This window comes from Nyctereutes procyonoides, unplaced genomic scaffold, assembly GCF_905146905.1.
Source record: "Nyctereutes procyonoides isolate TBG_1078 unplaced genomic scaffold, NYPRO_anot_genome, whole genome shotgun sequence".
NCBI classification, from domain to species: Eukaryota; Metazoa; Chordata; class Mammalia; order Carnivora; family Canidae; genus Nyctereutes; species Nyctereutes procyonoides.
The window spans coordinates 7,990,681-8,009,454 of NW_026575128.1; the positions used below are offsets into that span (position 1 = coordinate 7,990,681).

General features: G+C 62.2%; 1 protein-coding gene across 1 annotated transcript in view; it reads left to right on the top strand.

Moving 5' to 3' along the window:
* The window catches only part of CSMD2 (CUB and Sushi multiple domains 2), a 437,017-nt gene that overhangs the window by 159,980 nt on the left and 258,263 nt on the right, over window positions 1-18,774 (top strand). The window contains 1 exon segment of the mRNA XM_055341473.1: window positions 13,907-14,019. Within this exon segment, the coding sequence (XP_055197448.1) occupies window positions 13,907-14,019 (113 nt within the window).

Sequence of the window (18,774 nt, forward strand, 5' to 3'; positions counted from 1 at the left end):
TCCTCCCGAGGGCCAGGGGTCGACTCACCTGTTTATTGGGTTTGAGCTGGGCTGCCGAGGTCAATAGGACATAGCTCCTTTCCAAAGTGGAAGGATGGGCTGCGAGGAGGTGCTTGGCCAGCATCTGTGGATATTAATCAGACTCTTCTCGGACTCACGCAACCCCCAGCAGCTCATTTGTACCCCCATTCACGACCTTGTACCCTTGTCACAATGGAAGGATCCAGAAGGATTGGCCCTATGATAATCATCCGGAGCCTAGCAGGTCTAGGAAGACAAGGCGATGAAAGGTAAGAGCCGTGGCCACGCTGTGAGGCTCGGGCCATGCTGTCATGTTGGAGAGAGGACGTGGGAGGACGGTCTGGAGAACCTTAGGGAGGCTCAGTATGCCTGGCTTTGCAAGTCAGCGCTCTGTGTGCTGGTAGCTGAGCATCTCCAACCTTCGCTACCCTGCTCTTTGCCCTGAAGCTGACGCATACGGACCACATCCATGGATCTCATGCTATGGCTTCCGTTTCAGCTTGGCCAAGCTGACCCCAGCGGTAGATCCGGGGGCGGGGAAGGTGACGTCAGGGCATGTATTCTCCTGGCTTCCTCCTCGAGAGGTCATCTGGAGCTGGGTCTCAGACCCCGGACTGAAGGTCTAGGCTCCTATCAAGGTGTCTTTTTTTTTTTTTTTAAGATTTATTTATTCACAATAGACACACACAGAGAGAGAGAGAGAGGCAGAGACACAGGAGGAGGGAGAAGCAGGCTCCATGCGGGGAGCCTGACGCGGGACTCAATCCTGGGACTCCAGGATCACGCCCTGGGCCAAAGGCTTGCCCTAAACCGCTGAGCCACGCAGGGATCCCCAAGATGTCCTTTCTTAACGACTGACTCCTTCGGGTTCAGCAGTTGCTCGCTCTCCTTATCCCCTCTTGCCAAGGGTGGCTAAAAACTCTGCTTTTACGGGCTTCCGAGGACTCTGATATCCCTTGTGGCTTTCCTACACCTCGCTCCTCCCTTTGTAAATAACTTCTTTATTAAACACTCCTCAAATTATTCTAATTTGAGTGGCCATCTGTTCCCTGCTGGGACCCCGACCGATGTAGTTTCTAGTTTTCCACCCTGAACAGCCATGCAAGTGGATAAATAAAGCAAGTGTGGGCATCAGTCCAGGATAGAAGGGTACCCAGCTTCTCGAGGCCCGAGTCCCCAGCAATCCCACAGCCTGGAATGGTCTGCAGGGGCAGGTGCACCTGCCGGGGCAGTAGCAGAACAGGCCACGTGACCTCCATACAGGCATCTAATGTCCCTTGTGTTGGAAGATGACCTCTAGGCCGGGGCCGTGGTCTGAGAGCCCGATAATGAATATTTCCAGCTTTGTGGGCCATATGGTCTCTATTGGGAGCACTCCACTCCACCGTCCTAGGTCAAAAGTAGCCGAAAACCGTATGCACGCCCGTGAGTGTGGCTTGCCCACAATTAAACTTCACGAAAATTAGCAGTTGTCCGCAGGTCATAAACTGCTGACACCGGTCTAGAGATGGGAGTTCAGTGTTTTCTGATTTCTTAATTGCAGTTTACGATAAAGAAATACATATTTTGCATCATGACCCGTTTGTGCACGTGCACACTTCATGGTATTTGTGTGCCAGTCTCTGTTTGAAGTACTTGCATCAATTTATTTAATCTTCGTAAAAACTGTGTGTGTGTCAAGGGGAGGTGGTTTAAAAAAAATTATTTATTTTAGAAAGCAAGCGTAGAGAGAGCGGCAGAGGGAGGGGGGAAGAGATCAGTCTCTGCCCCGAGCCCACAGCCTGATGTGCGGCTCAGCCTCACACCCCTGAGATCCCAACCTAAGCGGAAACCAAGGGTCCGATGCTTAACCAGCTGCACCGCCAAGCGCCTCAGGGGTGCTATTTTTATGCACGTTGTAAAGATAAAGGTCTCTAAACACAGCGTTCAGAGAAAACAGACATTTTACAAAACCACACTTAACTACGTGTAAAATGTACTCTCTTCCCTTTTGTTATTTAAAGTGCAACCTGCAGGCCCATCTCATGACCCGCTATGGGTTACAGTCCATGGACTGATTTGATATCTTTTTTTTAAAAAGATTTATTTATTTATTTATTTATGAGAGACACAGAACAAGAGAGACAAAGACACAGGCAGAGGGAGGAGCAGGCTCCATGCAGGGAGCCCGACGCGGGACTCGATCCCGGGTCTCTAGGATCACGCCCCGGGCCAAAGGCAAACGCTCAACCACTGAGCCACCCTGGCGTCCCCCATGGACTGATTTGAAAAACCCTGTAGGCCAGCTTTTTTTTGTGGGGGGGGGCTCTCCCTGCAGCCCCTGTGGGATCCTGTGGGGTCCTTGTGACTGCACGGTGCTAACATGCAGTCGTCAATTCAGATTCCAGCCTTGCCACCTCATCTCCGGGTGCGGCTTGTTACGAGCCCATCGCCAAGAAGCCGTGAGGTGGTAAGACAGCGGTGGGGAACGCCTGGCTGAGGGACGGGAGGGCCCCGGCACCCCTCTACCCTGTGGGTTGGACATAGGCCCCATTTCTAGTGAATCGAGTGTGGAAAAGGGCCAACTGTATCTTGGCGGTGGAGACAGCCAGCAGGGACCACCTTAAGCAGTCACGGCGTCCTTCCCCCCCAATTAAACCCCTGATCTAATCGTGAAAAAATACTCGATAAACCCGGACGAAGTGATAGTCTACAAAATACTTGACCAGGCCTCTGGAGAAGTGCCACGGTCTTGAGAAAGCCAGGGAAGCCCGAGAAGCTGACCCGGGTCAGAGAGCAGGTGGGCCCGATGCCTCGGTGCTCCGGGGGATGCCGGGCTGGAGCTGCATCAAGAGAAAAGGCATCAGCGGGGGACGGGAACCTGAGTGAGGTCCTCCTCTGGGCTAACAGCACCCCGGTTGCGTAAGACGCTACCGTTAGCAGACGCTGGTGGGGGCTCTTCGGGAAACCCCGGTGCTGACCTTGCAACCCCGTTCTTATTCCAAAATGGGGTCTTTCAGAAATCTTCCCAGCGCACCCGGCCCTTGATCCCTCTCCTCTGGGAATCTCAGGGTGGATTTGAACCTCAGTTGGAGCAGCATGTACTCTTGGCGTGTCTTCCCTGACCGTGTTCCCCGAATTTGGGGGCGCGCCAGGACTACCTGAGAGGCTTTCGAAGATCCCAGTGCTTAGGCCCCAAGAGGAGCCAGAGCACCGGCCTCCGGTGTCTGATAAATGCTTCCAGGCCTCCGCCCACACCCTCCTGCCCCTCTTCCTGTGGGGTGACCCTCTGGCAGCCCAGGCCCTCTGAGTGGAGGATCTGGGGCAGACAGAGGTCGGCTCCCCGGGGATGTCCACGTCTGACACCCGACAGCCCAGGACAGAGTTCCTTTCCAGGGGAATGGCGCAGATGTGATCACAGAACGGACGGGACATGGGAGGATCACCCTGGGTCACGTGGGTGGACCCGATGCAACCACGCGGGGCCCCGTAAAAGGGGAGCAGGAGTGTCAGAGCCTGAGACGGAGATGTGACAGACACAGGGCGTCGGAATCAAAGATTTGAAGCAGCAGCACGGCTGGCTTTGAAGCTGGAGAAAGAGACCACAGGCCAAGAAATGGGGCGGCCACTAGACGTTGGGCAAGGCCAGCGCCCAGGGGCTCCCCTCAGCCAGAGAGCTCAGCCCTGCAGACACCTTGGTCTTCTCGGCCCAGTGACCCCCATTCCGGACTCCTGCCCCCCAGAACCATCCAACAGCCGCGTCCTTGCGGCCGCCACACTCGGAGTAACCTGCTAAAGCGGTGGCAGGGAAGGAACAGAGTCTTTGCCGTCCAGCTGGCGGCCCGTAAGGTTTCCCGCGCTGTCCTTACCCCCCCGCTCGTGTTAATAAAGATGGAACATTTATGCCGCCGCTTATTGGATTAGTAGTGGGAGCAAGGCGCGTGAGCGACTCAATTTTACACACTCTTCTTCCCTCACTTGCTGACTCATTAAGTCACTAATTCACTCCTTCGCTTACCAGTTAATTCACCCCTGGGTTCTTGCAGTTCATTCGCTCGCTCACGTACGCGTGCACGTCTCCACAAATGGCCGTGAGTTGCGGGAGCCGTGCGACCGTCAGGGAACGTTTGACGGCCGGCTAGGTCTCGGGAAAGGAGGTGGTGGTGGAGGGAGGCCACTGGGATCTTCCGGAAGACTGGTGGGAAAGGAAGGGTCATGAGCGCCAGGCCTAGGCTCTTTGGGACTAACTTGGTGCCAAGAACCGTCAATCACGTGACGGTGATATTTTAGTAAGAATGACGATGATGTCGTCGGGATGTCCTCTCCAGAAAAGCCTAGAGAAAGAGACGAGCTTTTTCAAGCAACGGGTGGGAGAGCTGGCCCTCAGTCTCAAGTTGGTTTGACTCTTGCATCCATGTGTTTAGCTTCTCCGGGGATTCTAGGAGCTCCCTTGACTGAGGTCAAGATGAAGAGGAACCAGCAAGGACCAAGGCCAAGTATGGCAGGAGGAGGGCAGTGGAAGGAGAGGAAGGCGCCTCTGGGGAGATGGATCCTCACTTGGGTTGATGGATCTCTTGCTCCAGTTGGATCCGGCCAGTCCGTCCTCGTGCACACAGTGCCCGGAGCCTAGGAGGCGGACTGACCTCGATCGCCCATAGGACCACAGTAGCGTGTGCACTTGCACAGAACCGCGTCTGCTGCTGGGGACGCAGGCTGCTCAGAGCGGAAGCGAGGTGTCCACACCCAGCCCAGGGGTCTCGGGGGCAAGAGGACAGATAATGGAAATAGATGATCAAGCACAAGAATGGGATCAGCCTAGTGGGGACCGGGCGTGCCTGCTTACCTCTGGCAGGACGCAGCAAAGGAGGGGAGGAGGAGACCTGGAACAAGACCAACGTGGGGGAAGACAGAGAAGGCCCACGGTCAACGGACGGATGCCCCCTGCAGCACGCGGCAAAGCCACCTCCTTCTGCCACAGAGCAGCAAGACTTACTGACCCTTTTGTCCAGCTCCCGTCTCTTCCAGGCGTCGTAGACATCCCTCATTTTGCTGGCCTAGCACCAAGCACATCCCTTCTGTTGGAGAAGCATTTCCGAACGGTTCTGGCCGGGCCCACGCCCGTGCCCTTGGCCCCAGGAGAGGGCACCCCGCCCGCCCAGCTGGACAAGTCAGAGGCTTCCAGGGAGCTTTCTCTACTTAAAAACTAAGGGAAGGGGGGTGCCTCGTGGCATTTGGGTCCCTGGGGCCGGTCACCCTTGGGGCCAGCGATGGTTTGATTGGGGCAGCCAGTGATCTCTTCTCTATTCCAGGCCCATCTGACCTGGGTTTCTCCCACTTGAAAGCAAATGCTAGCCCAGACGTGATGGAGGTGAGCAATAGGAGAAGACAGGGCCCCTCTCCCCTGTACCCACTCTCTTCCTGTCGCCTCCTTCGCCCCTCTACTTGCTTTTGCCCCACTGTGCTACTGGCCAGACCTCTGCTTTGTTGGTCAGAAAGTACACGGACAACGCTGACACGCCATGCGCCCTCTGTGCTAAAGCAAATGCCATGTGCCGTGGGCCCAGCACCGCGCTGAGCGCGTTTATACCCATTATTTCACCTAGACCTCCTGTCAGGCTAGGAGGTGGGGAAACAGAGGCCCAAAACCGGTCAGTTCCTTGCCCACAGTTCAACAGCAGGTAAGTTGGCAGCTGAGACTTGAACCCAGGCCTGCATGCCTCATCTCCTCTCCCACCTGCTTCCTATTTAGTGCTAGACCTTTGCCCACGAGTCTCCCGTGCTGCATGGAGACATGGCACGATCAAGAACCTGTAGCTGCTGCGTCCGGAACCCTCGGCAGGGCCTTACAGGCCTCCCCACATGCCGCGAGACACCCACTGGCGAAGGGAGACCCACAGAGGTGCAGCAGCCTCCCAGGGCCACACAGCCAGCGGATGTGGAGGCTGGATCCGAATCCAGCTCCGTGTGACGAGGACCCCTTGCTCGTCGGCTTGCACACCCCCGAGGTGGGGCAGCCCATCCCTCCTCCGGCCTGTGGGAGGCTCAGGGAGGCTCACGCCCTCAGCCAGGGCTTCGGAGCTGCCGGGCGCTCGGGCAGAGCTGGCTGGCTGCCTCCGGGAGGGGGCAGGGGACGTTGATGATGCTTGAGCTCAGAATGGCAGTAGAGCCGCGGGCAGAGGCTGGCGTGGGAGGCTCCCCGTAAGCCACCTGCAAACACTTCCTCTGGATGTGAAGTATTATCCAAGCGTCGTCCCCAGAGGCCTCTGCGAGGCACACACTGCCGCCTGCTCTGGGAGGCGGACGAGTCCCTTCCCTGACTTGTGTTGGCTGGTGATAGGTGGGGATGGACAGACAGCAGGACTGGGGGAGGCCGGGCTGGGGCCACCGAGGGAGAAGGGCGGTGGCCGCCCCGTGGACGGGCTGCCCTGGGCGCCAGGGGTGCTCTGTCCTCCTGGCACCCGGGTGGATACAAGCATCCTCCTCCAGGGAAGTCAGAGCCAGGCCACGCCGGGGCCCCCTTCTCCCTGTGTGCCCTGGAAGGTGGGGCCCAAGGCCCCGGTAAGATCCCGTCCTTTCTCCTCTCACACCTAAGCAAGGGCGGAGAACAGTCCACATTTATGGGGCCCCTGCTGTGTGTCGGGCACAGTCCCGGACACCTTACAAACAAGCACAGCTGTTCACGGGACCCTCAGTGCACAAGTGGGGAAACTGAGGCTCAGAACAGTTTTGGGACATCCCCATATTTACCCAACGAGTGAACGTGGAGCCCAAGCTCACACACAGGGCTGAGCTGACTCCAGAGGGCCGGCCCTTAACCCTCGGCCTCCTTAAACCCCTTGCCTCTAGGGCAGCTCGGGGGGCTCAGGGCCTGATCCTGGAGACCCGGGATTGAGTCCCACGTCGGGCTCCCTGCATGGAGCCTGCTTCTCCCGCTGCCTGTGTCTCTGCCTCTCTCTCTCTGTCTCAATCTGTGTGTCTCATGAATAAATAAATAGAATCTTTAAAAAAAATTAAAAAAAAAAAAACAAACCCTTGCGTCTGCATAGGGGACCAGGACAGGTGTTGACCCAGTCAGGTGGCATCTCCACATAGGCAGAGACCCGGAGCCGGGAAGGTGAGAAGGTCCAGACAGAGCATGAGTGTGCCTTGGTCACCAGGCCCACGGACCCAGCTCCCGGCCGCCTGATGGGGCAAGCCCTGGCATCTCAGGCCATGGGGCCACCGGGTGTCGGGGAGCTCTCAGGTCTAAGCTGGAGCCACAGACTTGGGCTGGGGGCAGGATGTGGCTACAGGCTCAGCCGCAGGTGGGGTGGAGGCTGGAGTGTGTCCCAGGAGGACCAGGGCAGGCCAGGGAGGAGGCACAGCCCCCAGTGTAAGAGGGACGGGGAGGGGGCAAGGGTTGGGGGGAGACAGGATGGGTGGGGGAGGGGTGGGGGCGGGGATTGGTAGATGGGGTGGGGACCAGTCTTGGTGGGGGGACAGGGAGGGTACAGGGTGGGGGGATGAGATGGGACACGGTAGGGACAGGGGGATGGGCTGGGGGGATGGGGTGGGGGGGCAGGGTGGGGGGACAAGGTGGGGATAGGGAGATGGGGTGGGGGGACAGGGAGGGGACGGTGTGGAGGGACAGGGTGGGGGGACAGGGAGGGGATAGGGAGATGGGGTGGGGGGATAGGGAGGGGACGGGGTGGGGGGACAGGGTGGGGATAGGGAGATGGGGTGGGGGGACAGGGAGGGGACGGTGTGGAGGGACAGGGTGGGGGGACAGGGAGGGGATAGGGAGATGGGGTGGGGGGATAGGGAGGGGACGGGGTGGGGGGACAGGGTGGGGGACAGGGAGGGGATAGGGAGATGGGGTGGGGGGATAGGGAGGGGACGGGGTGGGGGGACAGGGTGGGGACGGGGGGATGGGGTGGGGGGACAGGATGGAGGTGGGGGACAGGGAATGGACGGGGTGGGGGACGCATGGGGTGGGGATGGGGTGGGGGACAGAGAGGAGATGGGGGTGGGGGACAGGGTGGGACAGGGTGGGGGAATGAGGGGAGGGGGAGGGGGTGGCGGTGAGGTGGAGACAGGGGGATGAGGTGGGGGGACAGGGAAGGGACGGGGTGGCGGGACAGGGTTGGGGGATGGAGTGGGGCAGGGATGGGATGACAGTGGCATGGGTGGGAGAAATGCTGTGTGGCTGCCACCCTGCGAGGTGACGACCCCTGCTGCCCGGGCCCTGCCCCCCACTGCCCCCACTCCCCCCTGGCCGGGGCTCACATACAGGCCCTGCAGGGAGCGGTGCGTGGGTGGAAAGCACGTCCCTGATGCTCTTTGTGCGGGGCCCCTGGAGCTAACAGCGGAGCAGGGAGGAGCCCGGGTGACTCCTTGGGCTTCCTGAGCTGCTCCCGGGAGGAGGAGCAGCGGCCACACTGGTTACCAGCCTTCCTGGCCTGTGTCCCCGGGGGACGCGCAGCCCAGGGCGGGGCCGAGGGTCGGGGTGGCCGTGGAGGCTGCTCCCCGTCCCCACTTCTCCCCACGCGTGCCCACTGCTTTCAGCGCCTTGACCTATTCGTGCGCTCGCTCACTCTAGGTTCTTCCTCCCTGTGGTACTTAGTGAGGCCTCCGCGCCCGGTCCCCGTGCCCGGTCCCTGTGCGAGGTGCATGCAAGGAACTGGAGGGCGGACGGGCCCTGGGGGGGAGGGGAAGTGCAGGAGGCACCAGGTACACAGGGGGGACAGCGGACTTGGAGCCAGTGGCTGTAAAGTGCCACCTGAAGGGGATGCCCGGGGGGCTCGGCGGCTGAGCACCGCCTCGGCCCAGAGCGTGACCCCGGAGTCCCGGGATCGAGTCCTGCGTTGGGCTCCCGGCATGGAGCCTGCTTCTCCCTCCGCCTGTGTCTCTGCCTCTCTCTGTGTCTCGCGTGAATAAATAAATGAAATTAAAAAAAAAATAAAAGAATCCGGGATCCCTGGGTGGCGCAGCGGTTTGGCGCCTGCCTTTGGCCCAGGGCGCGATCCTGGAGACCCGGGATCGAATCCCACGTCGGGCTCCCGGTGCGTGGAGCCTGCTTCTCCCTCTGCCTGTGTCTCTGCCTCTCTCTCTCACTGTGTGCCTATCGTAAATAAATAAAAAATTCAAAAAAAATATTAAAAAAAAAAGTTTTAAAAAATAAAAATAAAAATAAAAAAAATAAAAGAATCCAGCTGAAGGATGAGCGGGAAGCAGGCGGCGCAGGGGGTGGCGATGGAGGTGGACAGGGAGCACTTGGCAAGGAGCCAACCTTCCAAGCTCTGGGAACTCTTGGAGCAGATCTGGCCTGCCTGGCTGTCGAGGCCGCCGATGGGATCGGACACGGGTGCCCCCCAGGCCTGGAAAACCCCTCAGGCCCTCCTGGCCCGGGAGCGTGCGGTCAGCTGACTGCCACCGCGCTGGCGGCAGGAGGGGCGTGAGGACAAGGCATGCCCACCGCCGGAGGCAGGGCGCCGCGGTCAGTTCCTCCTTCTCGGAGCGGCGTGATGACTGGGCTCGCCCCGGCCCCCCTGGCCCTCCCGGGGCCCCGCACTCCCACCCGCTGAGCCGTGTGCACTTCCTGAGAACCGGGTGGTCCCTTGCCAAGTCTCTCGGTGCCAGTCCTACTTGTCATTGTAATTATGTGATTTAAATTAAACATCCCATAAACTGATGAAATACGAGTGTGAAAGGAAATAGAGTTGCATCTGCGGGGACTGAATTGAACCCTTGGAAAGACTCCACGAAGGGGAATCTCTGAAGAGGATCGCCTCCCAGATATCAGGTGTGGACAGCCGGGACCGCCGCGTCCCAGCGGGGCTGCTCCATCGGGGCCCGTCCTGCCCCTGTCGCGCCCCAGCGCCCCACACAGTACCTGGCCCGCCATGGGTGCCCAGTGGGTGCTTGTTGACTGACCGAGCTGCAGCACAGCTGGTCTCGGGGGTGACGACGCATCACGGGCGCAGCTTATATACGACCGACGGCGCGGAGCACAAAACCACGACCGAAGCAAACACCTCGGCCTGCATTACACAGATTGACCAATAAATGCGCATTTAAGTACTTGCACACCGTGAGCAAAGCTCGCAGCCACACAGGTTTCCTTTAGAAAATTACTTTTTGCCCACGAACTGCATCATCTGCAAGGCTTGGGGCAGGTGTCAGGAAAAGAGGTTCATAAAGGGCCATACAAATTATTGGGATCAGTTATAGTTTCTGTAAGAGCTACTCCGGGGGATCCCCAGGGAGTTCAGTGGTTAGCGCTGCCTTCAGCCCAGGGCGTGATTCTAGAGACCTGGGATCGAGTCCCGCGTCGGGCTCCCTGCATGGAGCCTGCTTCTCCCTCTGCCTGGGTGTCTGCCTCTCTCTCTGCATCTCTGATGAATAAATACATAAAATCTTTAAAAAAAAAAAAAAGCTACTCTGCGCTGCCATGGTAGCAAGAAAGTAGACGGTATATAAAGGAGCACTCATGGCTGTGATCTCGTAAAACTCGATTCACAAGAACCGACGGGAAGCTATTTGGACGAGTGCGTCAACCTCTGCTCCAAGGAACCGATTGGTCCCGGGCCCGTGCTGCGATGCCGGGGTAGCAAGGCCAGGAAAGCCCTGTCCCTGCCCTTACAGAGCGTGGCTCCGACCTGGGGAGACGGCACGAGTTGCTGCATTTGGGCCCAGCGGGGGCGTGAGCATGGTGCAAGGGGGGTCACGGCAAAGGCCAAGGCTTCCTCCCATGGGGGCAGGGAGAGAGTCGGGGAAAAGGAGGCCCTATGGTTGGGTTTATGGGAGTGGCAAGCGATGTTTTCCCGGAAGTCAGGTGGGGCAATAGGAAAGGACATTCCAGGTGCAGGGAGTGGCACCTGCAGAAGCGTGGAAGATGCTGGAACTTGAAACGGATGTCACCGGAGAGGGACGGCGTGGTAGAGTCTGTGCTTCGTAGAGGACAGCGGGTGCGGGTGGGGAGCCAAGAGGGCTTGGGGTGGCTGTAGGGTGGCAGGCACCTGCGTCCCACGTCCTCCCGCACCAGCTTTGGGGCTGCAGAGATGGTTTCTGCTTGACCCCGGGATGCAGAGGTCCCTCCACCCCGTGTGGGATCCAGGGCAGCTGCTCTGGGGGCACGAATCCAGGGGCCGCCGACGCGGTTTGGGGGTTGTGCAGACATGGGGACGTTGCAGCAGATGAATGGGGTGCACTGCAGCTCCCGTGGACCCCCACCCGCGTAGGGAGCCCGGAGAGTGGTTCCCACGGCGGGCGCCAGGCCCCCTCTACAGTCGGGGGGCCCGCAAGGCCTCCCCGGGGGACGGCTGTTTTCAGGAATTCTCAAATCTAACCCAGGGTCTCCTGATGCCCATGCCCCTGTGCACGGCCGCGTGTGGGGCCGCGGTTGACCCCCATCTCGGCTGTTTCACGGCGGGGTGACCTGGAGGGAGCGTCTTGGCTTCTCTGTGCAGCCGGGGCTGCTGCGGGGGCCAGCACGAGCCAGGTCCTGTGTCCCCGGGGTCCCGCGCGCCCAGGGGAGGAAGGCAGGCTGCAGCCAGACCCCGCGAACATGCAGGGAGCCTGACGGAGACTCGATCCCGGGACCCCGGGGTCACGCCCTGCGCTGCAGGCGGCGCTAACCGCTGAGCCACCGGGCGGCCCTAAATGTAGTTTTCAAAGCTTCGACCGAGTGTGCACCCACATGAGCACCATCCCCTTCAGAACGTTGCGCACTTCAGAACTCCGGGGCTCCCCCGTCCCCTCATCCCCCTTGCTGGGACCGGCACCTGCGCCTCTCGCCCCAGCTCTCGCATGCAGGGCCATGTCCGCAGAGGTCCCGTGGATGGAGCTGCAGCGGGCTCTCCGCCTGTCCGCGTGGCTGTGCGTGGTCACGGGTCCGGGGGTGCCTCCAGGCCGGGACTCCCATACCCTCCGGTCACCACTCCCTCCCTCCCTCCCCATTCCTGGCCCCGTAAAGGGCCTTGGGTTCTGGGTCATTCAGGTAAATTCTCCCCATTTCCGCGTCCCTCCTGCGCGCAGGCTCCGAGCCCTGTCATTGCGAGGGGACTGGACGGGGCCCCGGGAAAGCCCGCCGTGCCACTGGGACACCTCGGGGGGTGGGGATCTACGTGGCTCAGCCTGTGATATTTAAACGGGAACCGGCGAGATGCGGTGATGGCTTCTGCGACAGCTCCCACCCGGGCTGCGTGGGTTACGTTGGAGTTTGGTGCGAGTCAGCATTTGCGTTAAATACTCCGCTTTGCAGGTCGTGGAGCCACTTGGTGGGTTCCCTTGCTTAGTGCGTGGTTGTGGGGGGCACCACGCGGCATCCCTCGGCCCCCCGCGCTCTCTCCCCGGCCCTCCCCACGTGGGTCCGCATCTGGGAAGACCTGGCTGTGGTTACGTCCCTATGCACCTTCGCTCCTGGCTTCCAAGGGGGTCAGATCACCAGAGGCATCAGCACAGACTGGAGGAGGGGAGGGAGGATGAGTTCCAGGTGTCTGCTTCTTGCTCCGGTGCGACTCCCACAAACTGCCTGAGGATCTGGTCCTGTAGGGTGGCCCTTCCCGTCCAGCCCTCTTCGTCAGGGTCTGCACCCCCTCGGCACACCGTAAGCAGGCACCTCACCCTTGCCCTCAGTGCCAGCCCTGGGACCCTGGCCCGCCGCTGGTGGTTAGTGTTAGGACCCCCCGTTTTCCCTCGGGATCCTGACGTGCTTATCGGTTGCTCGTGCAGACGCAGGAAGGTGGGGGCTCCCAAGCACGAGGCCGCGGCCGGGCTGAGGCCCAGGTTGCGCACTGCCTCACTTCGACCCGCGAGTCTTTGAAGGAACGGCTGCTATCGTCCCCGTTTTACGGATCGGGTCACCGGGAGCTGAGGTCAGCTGACCCCTCTGGAGCCCGGACCGTCCAGCAGGCCCCTGCACCCGCTGCGGACGGACCCCAGGGGGACCCGCACCCGCAAACCCACGTCTGGAGGCAGGGCTGCAGCGGCGCCCAGGGGGGAGGCCGGGCACCCTGGTCCTGGAGCTGATGTGCGGCCCACACGGGGCTGGCCTCCCGCCCACAGCCCTGCCGTTGTCGCCGCAGTCCGGAGGGCACAGTCCCCGGGTGGCCGGACCCTGTCCCAGGCCAGGCTGAAGCCGAGGGCGAGGGCGAGGCTGGGGCTGGACGTGGCCCCCAGGGCTTCAGAGCCAAGTGGAGCAGGACAGGGGTTTCAGGGAGTCCCGCGCCCTCAAACAACACGGGGGTGCAGGACAGATGGGTGCGGGTGAGCCCGTGCAGGGGGGTACAGACCTGGGGGGGCGAGTGGGTGCTTCGGAGAGGGGCGCGGGCTGTCCCCGCAGGGCTGAGGAGCTTCGTCCCTGGTCCTGCGGGTGGAGGGGCCCGGGGGCTGCAGGACACACGGGCGGGGGGGGGGGGCGGGGGGCGGTACCCAGCAGGGGGCCTCGGGGGACACGGTAGGAAGTTGGCGAGGCCGCGGCCCCGGGGAAGGAGCTGCTGACCTGGCAGCTCCTCCGGGGGCTGTGCCGGGGGGCGCCCCCCACCGGGCTAGGCTGCAGAGGGGAACCTAAGGGAGGAGGGCAGCCCCCCGGGCAGGGGAGGAGCCCCCGGAGGCCCCCCCAGGGCCCGCCACCCCAAGTACCTGCCTGGGCCCTCGCCACGGACTCCCCTGCCCGGGGTCACGGGCTGGACTTTGGACGCGGGTCAGGGATTCAGGTGGGCGGGCGCCTCTCCCGTGACTCCCGTGTGTCGTGCACCTGAGTGGCCCCTGGCAGCGTGGCTGGCGGGGGCGGGCTGCGCCTCTGCCGCAGGCCTGAAGGATGCACAGGCCCCGCAAGCCCCGGTAGCCCGGGGACGAAGCTGCCCAGCCCTGCCGTGGGCGTGGGGACGCCCCTGCCGCCCCTGACCCGCCCCCTCTGTGCCCACAGGTTCACCGGAGCCAGCCTCCCCGCTCCCGTCATCAGCAGCAAGAACTGGCTGCGGCTGCACTTTACGTCGGACGGCAACCACCGGCAGCGGGGCTTCAGTGCCCAGTACCAAGGTAGGCGGGCCGCCGGGCGTCCTCAGCGGGTGCAGGGCTGCATCCTGGGGAGCTCGTCCCGGCCCCGGCCTGGGTCTGGCTGGCCAGGGTGGACGTGCCTCGAGAGTCCTGTTCTTACTGGCAGACCTGGGGTCTCTGTGTCTGCCGTAGTGGCCTGTGGCCCCGGGGTCACCTCGCCCCACTGTCCCTTCCCGGCCCCTCTGCAGGCCGGGTGCTCGTGAGCCCGAGTGCCTCCAAAGAGCCAGGCCGGGTGCTCGGGCAGCACCACCTCGATTGCCCTGCTTCATTCCCCTGCGAAGTAAATGCTGTCAAGGTCCCCATTATATGGACGAGGAAACTGAGGCTTAGGGAAATTAAGCCAGCTTCCCGAGGCAGCTGACGCCCCCTGTCTTTTATTCTTTTTTTAAGATTTTATTTATTTATTCATGAGAGACACACAGAGAGGCAGAGACACAGGCAGAGGGAGGAGCAGGCTCCATGCAGGGAGCCAATGCGGGACTCGATCCCGGGACCCCGGGGCGCAGGGAGCTCTTCACCGTGGAGGAGGCCCAAAGTCCGGGGGCGGGGGGATGAGAGCAGATGAGATAAGGACGTTCCTTTCGACCTGGAGCTTACTGGGAGGTACACGGCATTTCTGGACACCGAGGGTGGGCTTCGTGACCACCGGCAGTCACACGCGGATGTTGGTTCTCGCAGATTCGGCGGGAACTCGTGTTTCGCACCTGTTCCGCGTAGGGCCCCGGGCTTCCCCGCTGGGGCCGGCTGGAAATGGGGACCAAAGGAGGCCTGTGAGAAGCATTCCCTTCCTAAGCAGCCTCATTTCCTTAGCATCGGACAGCAGGACACCTTTGAAATATTTAAAACATAAACCAAAAAAAAAAAAAAAAAAACCAACCTGGTCCCCTAGGTCCCCCCCCGCCCCCCCCCCCCCCCGAGAGCTCGCCTGCAAATATTTTTCTGGTGCCGACACTGGGCTTTCGTGGAGCAGAGCAGCCGCCTGGATCTTTTTTGCCGTCGTTTCCAACGCAGGAAAGCGGGGATGGACGTGAGCGTTTCATCCGAGTAAAGAGGGGGCCCGTGTGTCTACTGTTTCCGGTGCCCGAGGGCCTGGCGGGCACAATCAGGGTCTGACGCAGACTGTGGGCGCCCAGCCGAGCTGCGCGGGAGCCTCCGGAGGTCGGGAGCGCCCTCCCGCCGCACACACGGCCCCGCACCGTCCCACGGGGCTCCCCTCCGCGCCCTGTGGCAAATGTGCCTTAAATTCGTGCTTTCCGTTAAAGAAGCCGAAGCCCTGAGAGGTCGCAGGGAACCCCAGCGCCGGCCTTGCCTGCTTCGCCGGCAGCTTCTCAACTTTACTTTGTGAATCTCATCCCACTCTTTAAAAAAAAGGACATTTTCCAGCACAACCCAGGACCCATTTCTGTCTGTGGGACTAAAGAGAAAATGTCACCGAGGGGTGTTGACCCGAACTGAGCATCATGTGCCCTGAACGTTTCCCGTTTCTGATGGTAACGGCGACCGCCCCACGGAGTCCACTGGCCGGGGACGACCCACAGCCCGAACGTCGGCTTCCGTGATGGGCTTCCCTACCTCGAGCCTTCCCGTCTCCCTGAATACGGCCCCGAACGGGGTTGGCACGTCCACGCAGACCAGGGTTTTCGGAGGGCGTCCTAGGTCTCCGGCCCTTGGCGTGCATCCCTCTGCCCAGTGCTGAGCAGTGGCCCGGCCTCCCTCGTCTCCCTTCACCGCCGTAGTGCCGAGGACCTGGAAGCCCCCGCGCAGCCACACGACCCCCGTACAGAAAACCCACCGACCAGAACCGCCTGCTGCTCTGAAGGAACCACGAGCACAGCCCAAATCATGGAGTCAGAGACCCGGGGGGCGGCAGAGGTGGCTCTAGGGAGGGGGCACGCGGCCTGGCTATCGTGGAAGCGGGGGGACCTCGGGGATGAGGCAGCCTCGGACCCCCCAGCAAGGAGGCCTCCCCACAGCTGGGAGGGCAGGGGGGGTAGAAGGGGCACCACCCGCAGACCCACAGCGCAGGAGGGGGCCTGGGTCAGTGTAGAGCGCAGGGTGGGGGGGCCTGGGGTCAGCGACCAGGGCAGGATGGGGGGGCCTGGGGGTCAGTGACCAGGGCATGACGGGGGGGCCTGGAGGTCAGTGACCAGGGCAGGAGGGCGGCCTGAGATCAGCGACCAGGGCAGAAGGGGGACCTGGGGTCAGTGACCAGGGCAGAAGGGGGACCTGGGGGTCAGTGACCAGGGCAGGACGGGGGGGGCCTGGGGGTCATCGACCAGGTCAGGACGGGGGCCTGGAGGTCAGTGACCAGGGCAGGAGGGGGGCCTGGGGTCAGCGACCAGGGCAGGAGGGGGCCTGGGGTCAGCGACCAGGGCAGGAGGGGGGCCTGGGGGTCAGTGACCACGGCAGGATGGGGGAGCCTGGGGGTCAGTGACCAGGGCAGGAGGGGGCCTGGGGTCAGTGACCAGGGCAGGAGAGGGACCTGGGGTCAGTGACCAGGGCAGAAGGGGGACCTGGGGGTCAGTGACCAGGACAGGACAGGGGGGACTGGAGGTCAGTGACCAGGGCAGGACGGGGGCCTGGAGGTCAGTGACCAGGGCAGGATGGGGGCCTGGAGGTCAGTGACCAGGGCAGGAGGGTGCCTGGAGTCAGTCACCTGACCTGGGTCTTCCGTCCCCCTCATGTCTGCCGTGCCTGCCACCCCGCCCACCCTAAGGGAGCTGGAACAGGGAGCAGGGCCTGCGGTGCCCTGCCGTGTCCCCCGGGTGCCCCCCGGCGTCGGACTCCTGGCACAGGGCAGGCCAGGGAGGTGTGAGGATCGGACCTGGGGAGACAGCAGCATGGGGTCGGCTTCTACCGTGCTCAACTTTGTGGCTTGAGTCCCAAGTGATTTATGGGAATTGGGAGCTAATGGTCCCCAAGCCGAGTGTGTTGATGGACAGTGTCTTCCCAGGAGCCGCATCGCACAGGAGGCAGATGAGTGACCGACGCCGGGCGCATCCCGTTCCCATCTCGCAGGGGGCAGTTTCGGGGTTTCCTGCCCAGGCTCGGGTTCCACTGCGGTCAGGGCACCAGGGCCGGGTGTTGCGGGGCCGCTTGGCCTGAGGCCCGCCGTCGGAAGGGAAGGTGGCAGGCGCGAGCTAGCCCGACTGCCTACGTCACCAGGTCGCTGGCAGCCCGGGCGGGAGCAGCAGCTCCGCAGCTTCGAGAAGCCCGTCTCCGCGTCTCAGCTGCCCGCAGGGTAAACTCACCCGTTGGAATCCAGGTTGTGTGAATCGAGATGCTTTTATGGTAACAAAGCGAAGCTCCTGCTTTCCACGTGCACTTGTCTCTCCGTTGCCTGCGCCTGAGCCGTGGTCTCAGACCAAGCAGGAAGGACCCCGGCAGCCTGGGGTGCACGCCCGACGCTCTCTCCTGTTCCTGTGCACCGCAGAGCGCCTGAGCCCTGGCCAGCCCCATTTCGGGGTTCTGGGCCTTCGGGGCCTCCACGCGAATCCCAGGGTTGGGGCTTCCAGGCGCAGGAGCCCGGAGCCTGGTGCCCACGCACCTAAACCGAACCAGAAAGTGAGCCTGACATGAAAACAGCTCGGACACACGGGCTCGGCGCCCGGCGCCTTGGCTGCTCCCCAGCCGACCCCCTCCTCTTGCCAGGAAGCAGCTCAAGGCACGTATTCTTCTAACGGTCATTCGTCCACTTGGTCGTCATTTGGGGAATGTCCTGCGGGCTCGCCAGTCACAGGTCAGAGGTGCGGGAGCGCGGGGGACATGGGACGCGATGTCGCGGTGCGAGGAGGACCAGGCTACCAAACGGAGCCTCTGATGCCTCGACTTCTCTGGAGTGGGCGCAGCCGTGGGGCAGCCTTGCAGAGAGGAGGGGAGGACCCGAGCCAGGAAGAGCCAAGGCCTCGCGGCCTTGCAGCCGGCAGCCAAAGCCATCGGGGGTCCCTCAGCTGCCTTTGCTTCTGGACATTTTCCTTGATTTCTCAGCAGTTGTCTGTGAGGACGCCGCCGGCCCGCTGACGGAGCCACCGCACCCTTCGGGAAGTTAGAGCTCGCGCCCCGACGCGGCCTGCCTGCCGTGAGCACCCTCCCGGCGGCTCCCCTTCCCGCAGTCTTCGGGGACGAGCAGCCCCCCAAGAGCTGTGCCTCCCTCATCTTCTAAGCTCCTGCGGCCCTCCAGTGCCCACATCCCTGGCGGAGGTCGCTGCCGGACTTGCGAGGGTCCGCGGTTTCCGCACCGACTCTCCCCTTCCTGAGCTGGAGCCGTGGGCAGAAGCCGGGACATCAGCGCACGTGGGCCGCCTGCGATGCTCAACACGGCTGCACCACCGGGGTCCCGCCACGGGCCCCCGCGGCCCCCGCCCCCGCCGAGGCCACCGGCAGCGCTTCCTTGAGCGTCCCCCACTTTGAATCCTGCCACGTTCCCCTCGGAGAAGGGGGCGTCCTCTCTGGCCACGGTAACCGTCAGACTTTTCGTCAGTCGCGAGCAAACCTCCCTTCCAGACAACACGCGGCCCACGGCAGCAGCTGCGGCGGCTCTTTCCGCAACCCTGGAGCCTGGAGCGTGGGCTGCTGGAACCCGGAGGCCGACTTCCATCCTGTTGATGGGGGGCCCGGGGCACGTCACAGCTCCACCCAAAGGCTCTCACGGGGCGTTGGTGGTTTCAGGACCAGACCCTGGAACCCTAAGTACCCTGGATTCCCACTTCTGCATTTTCCTTATTTATTCATGAGAAT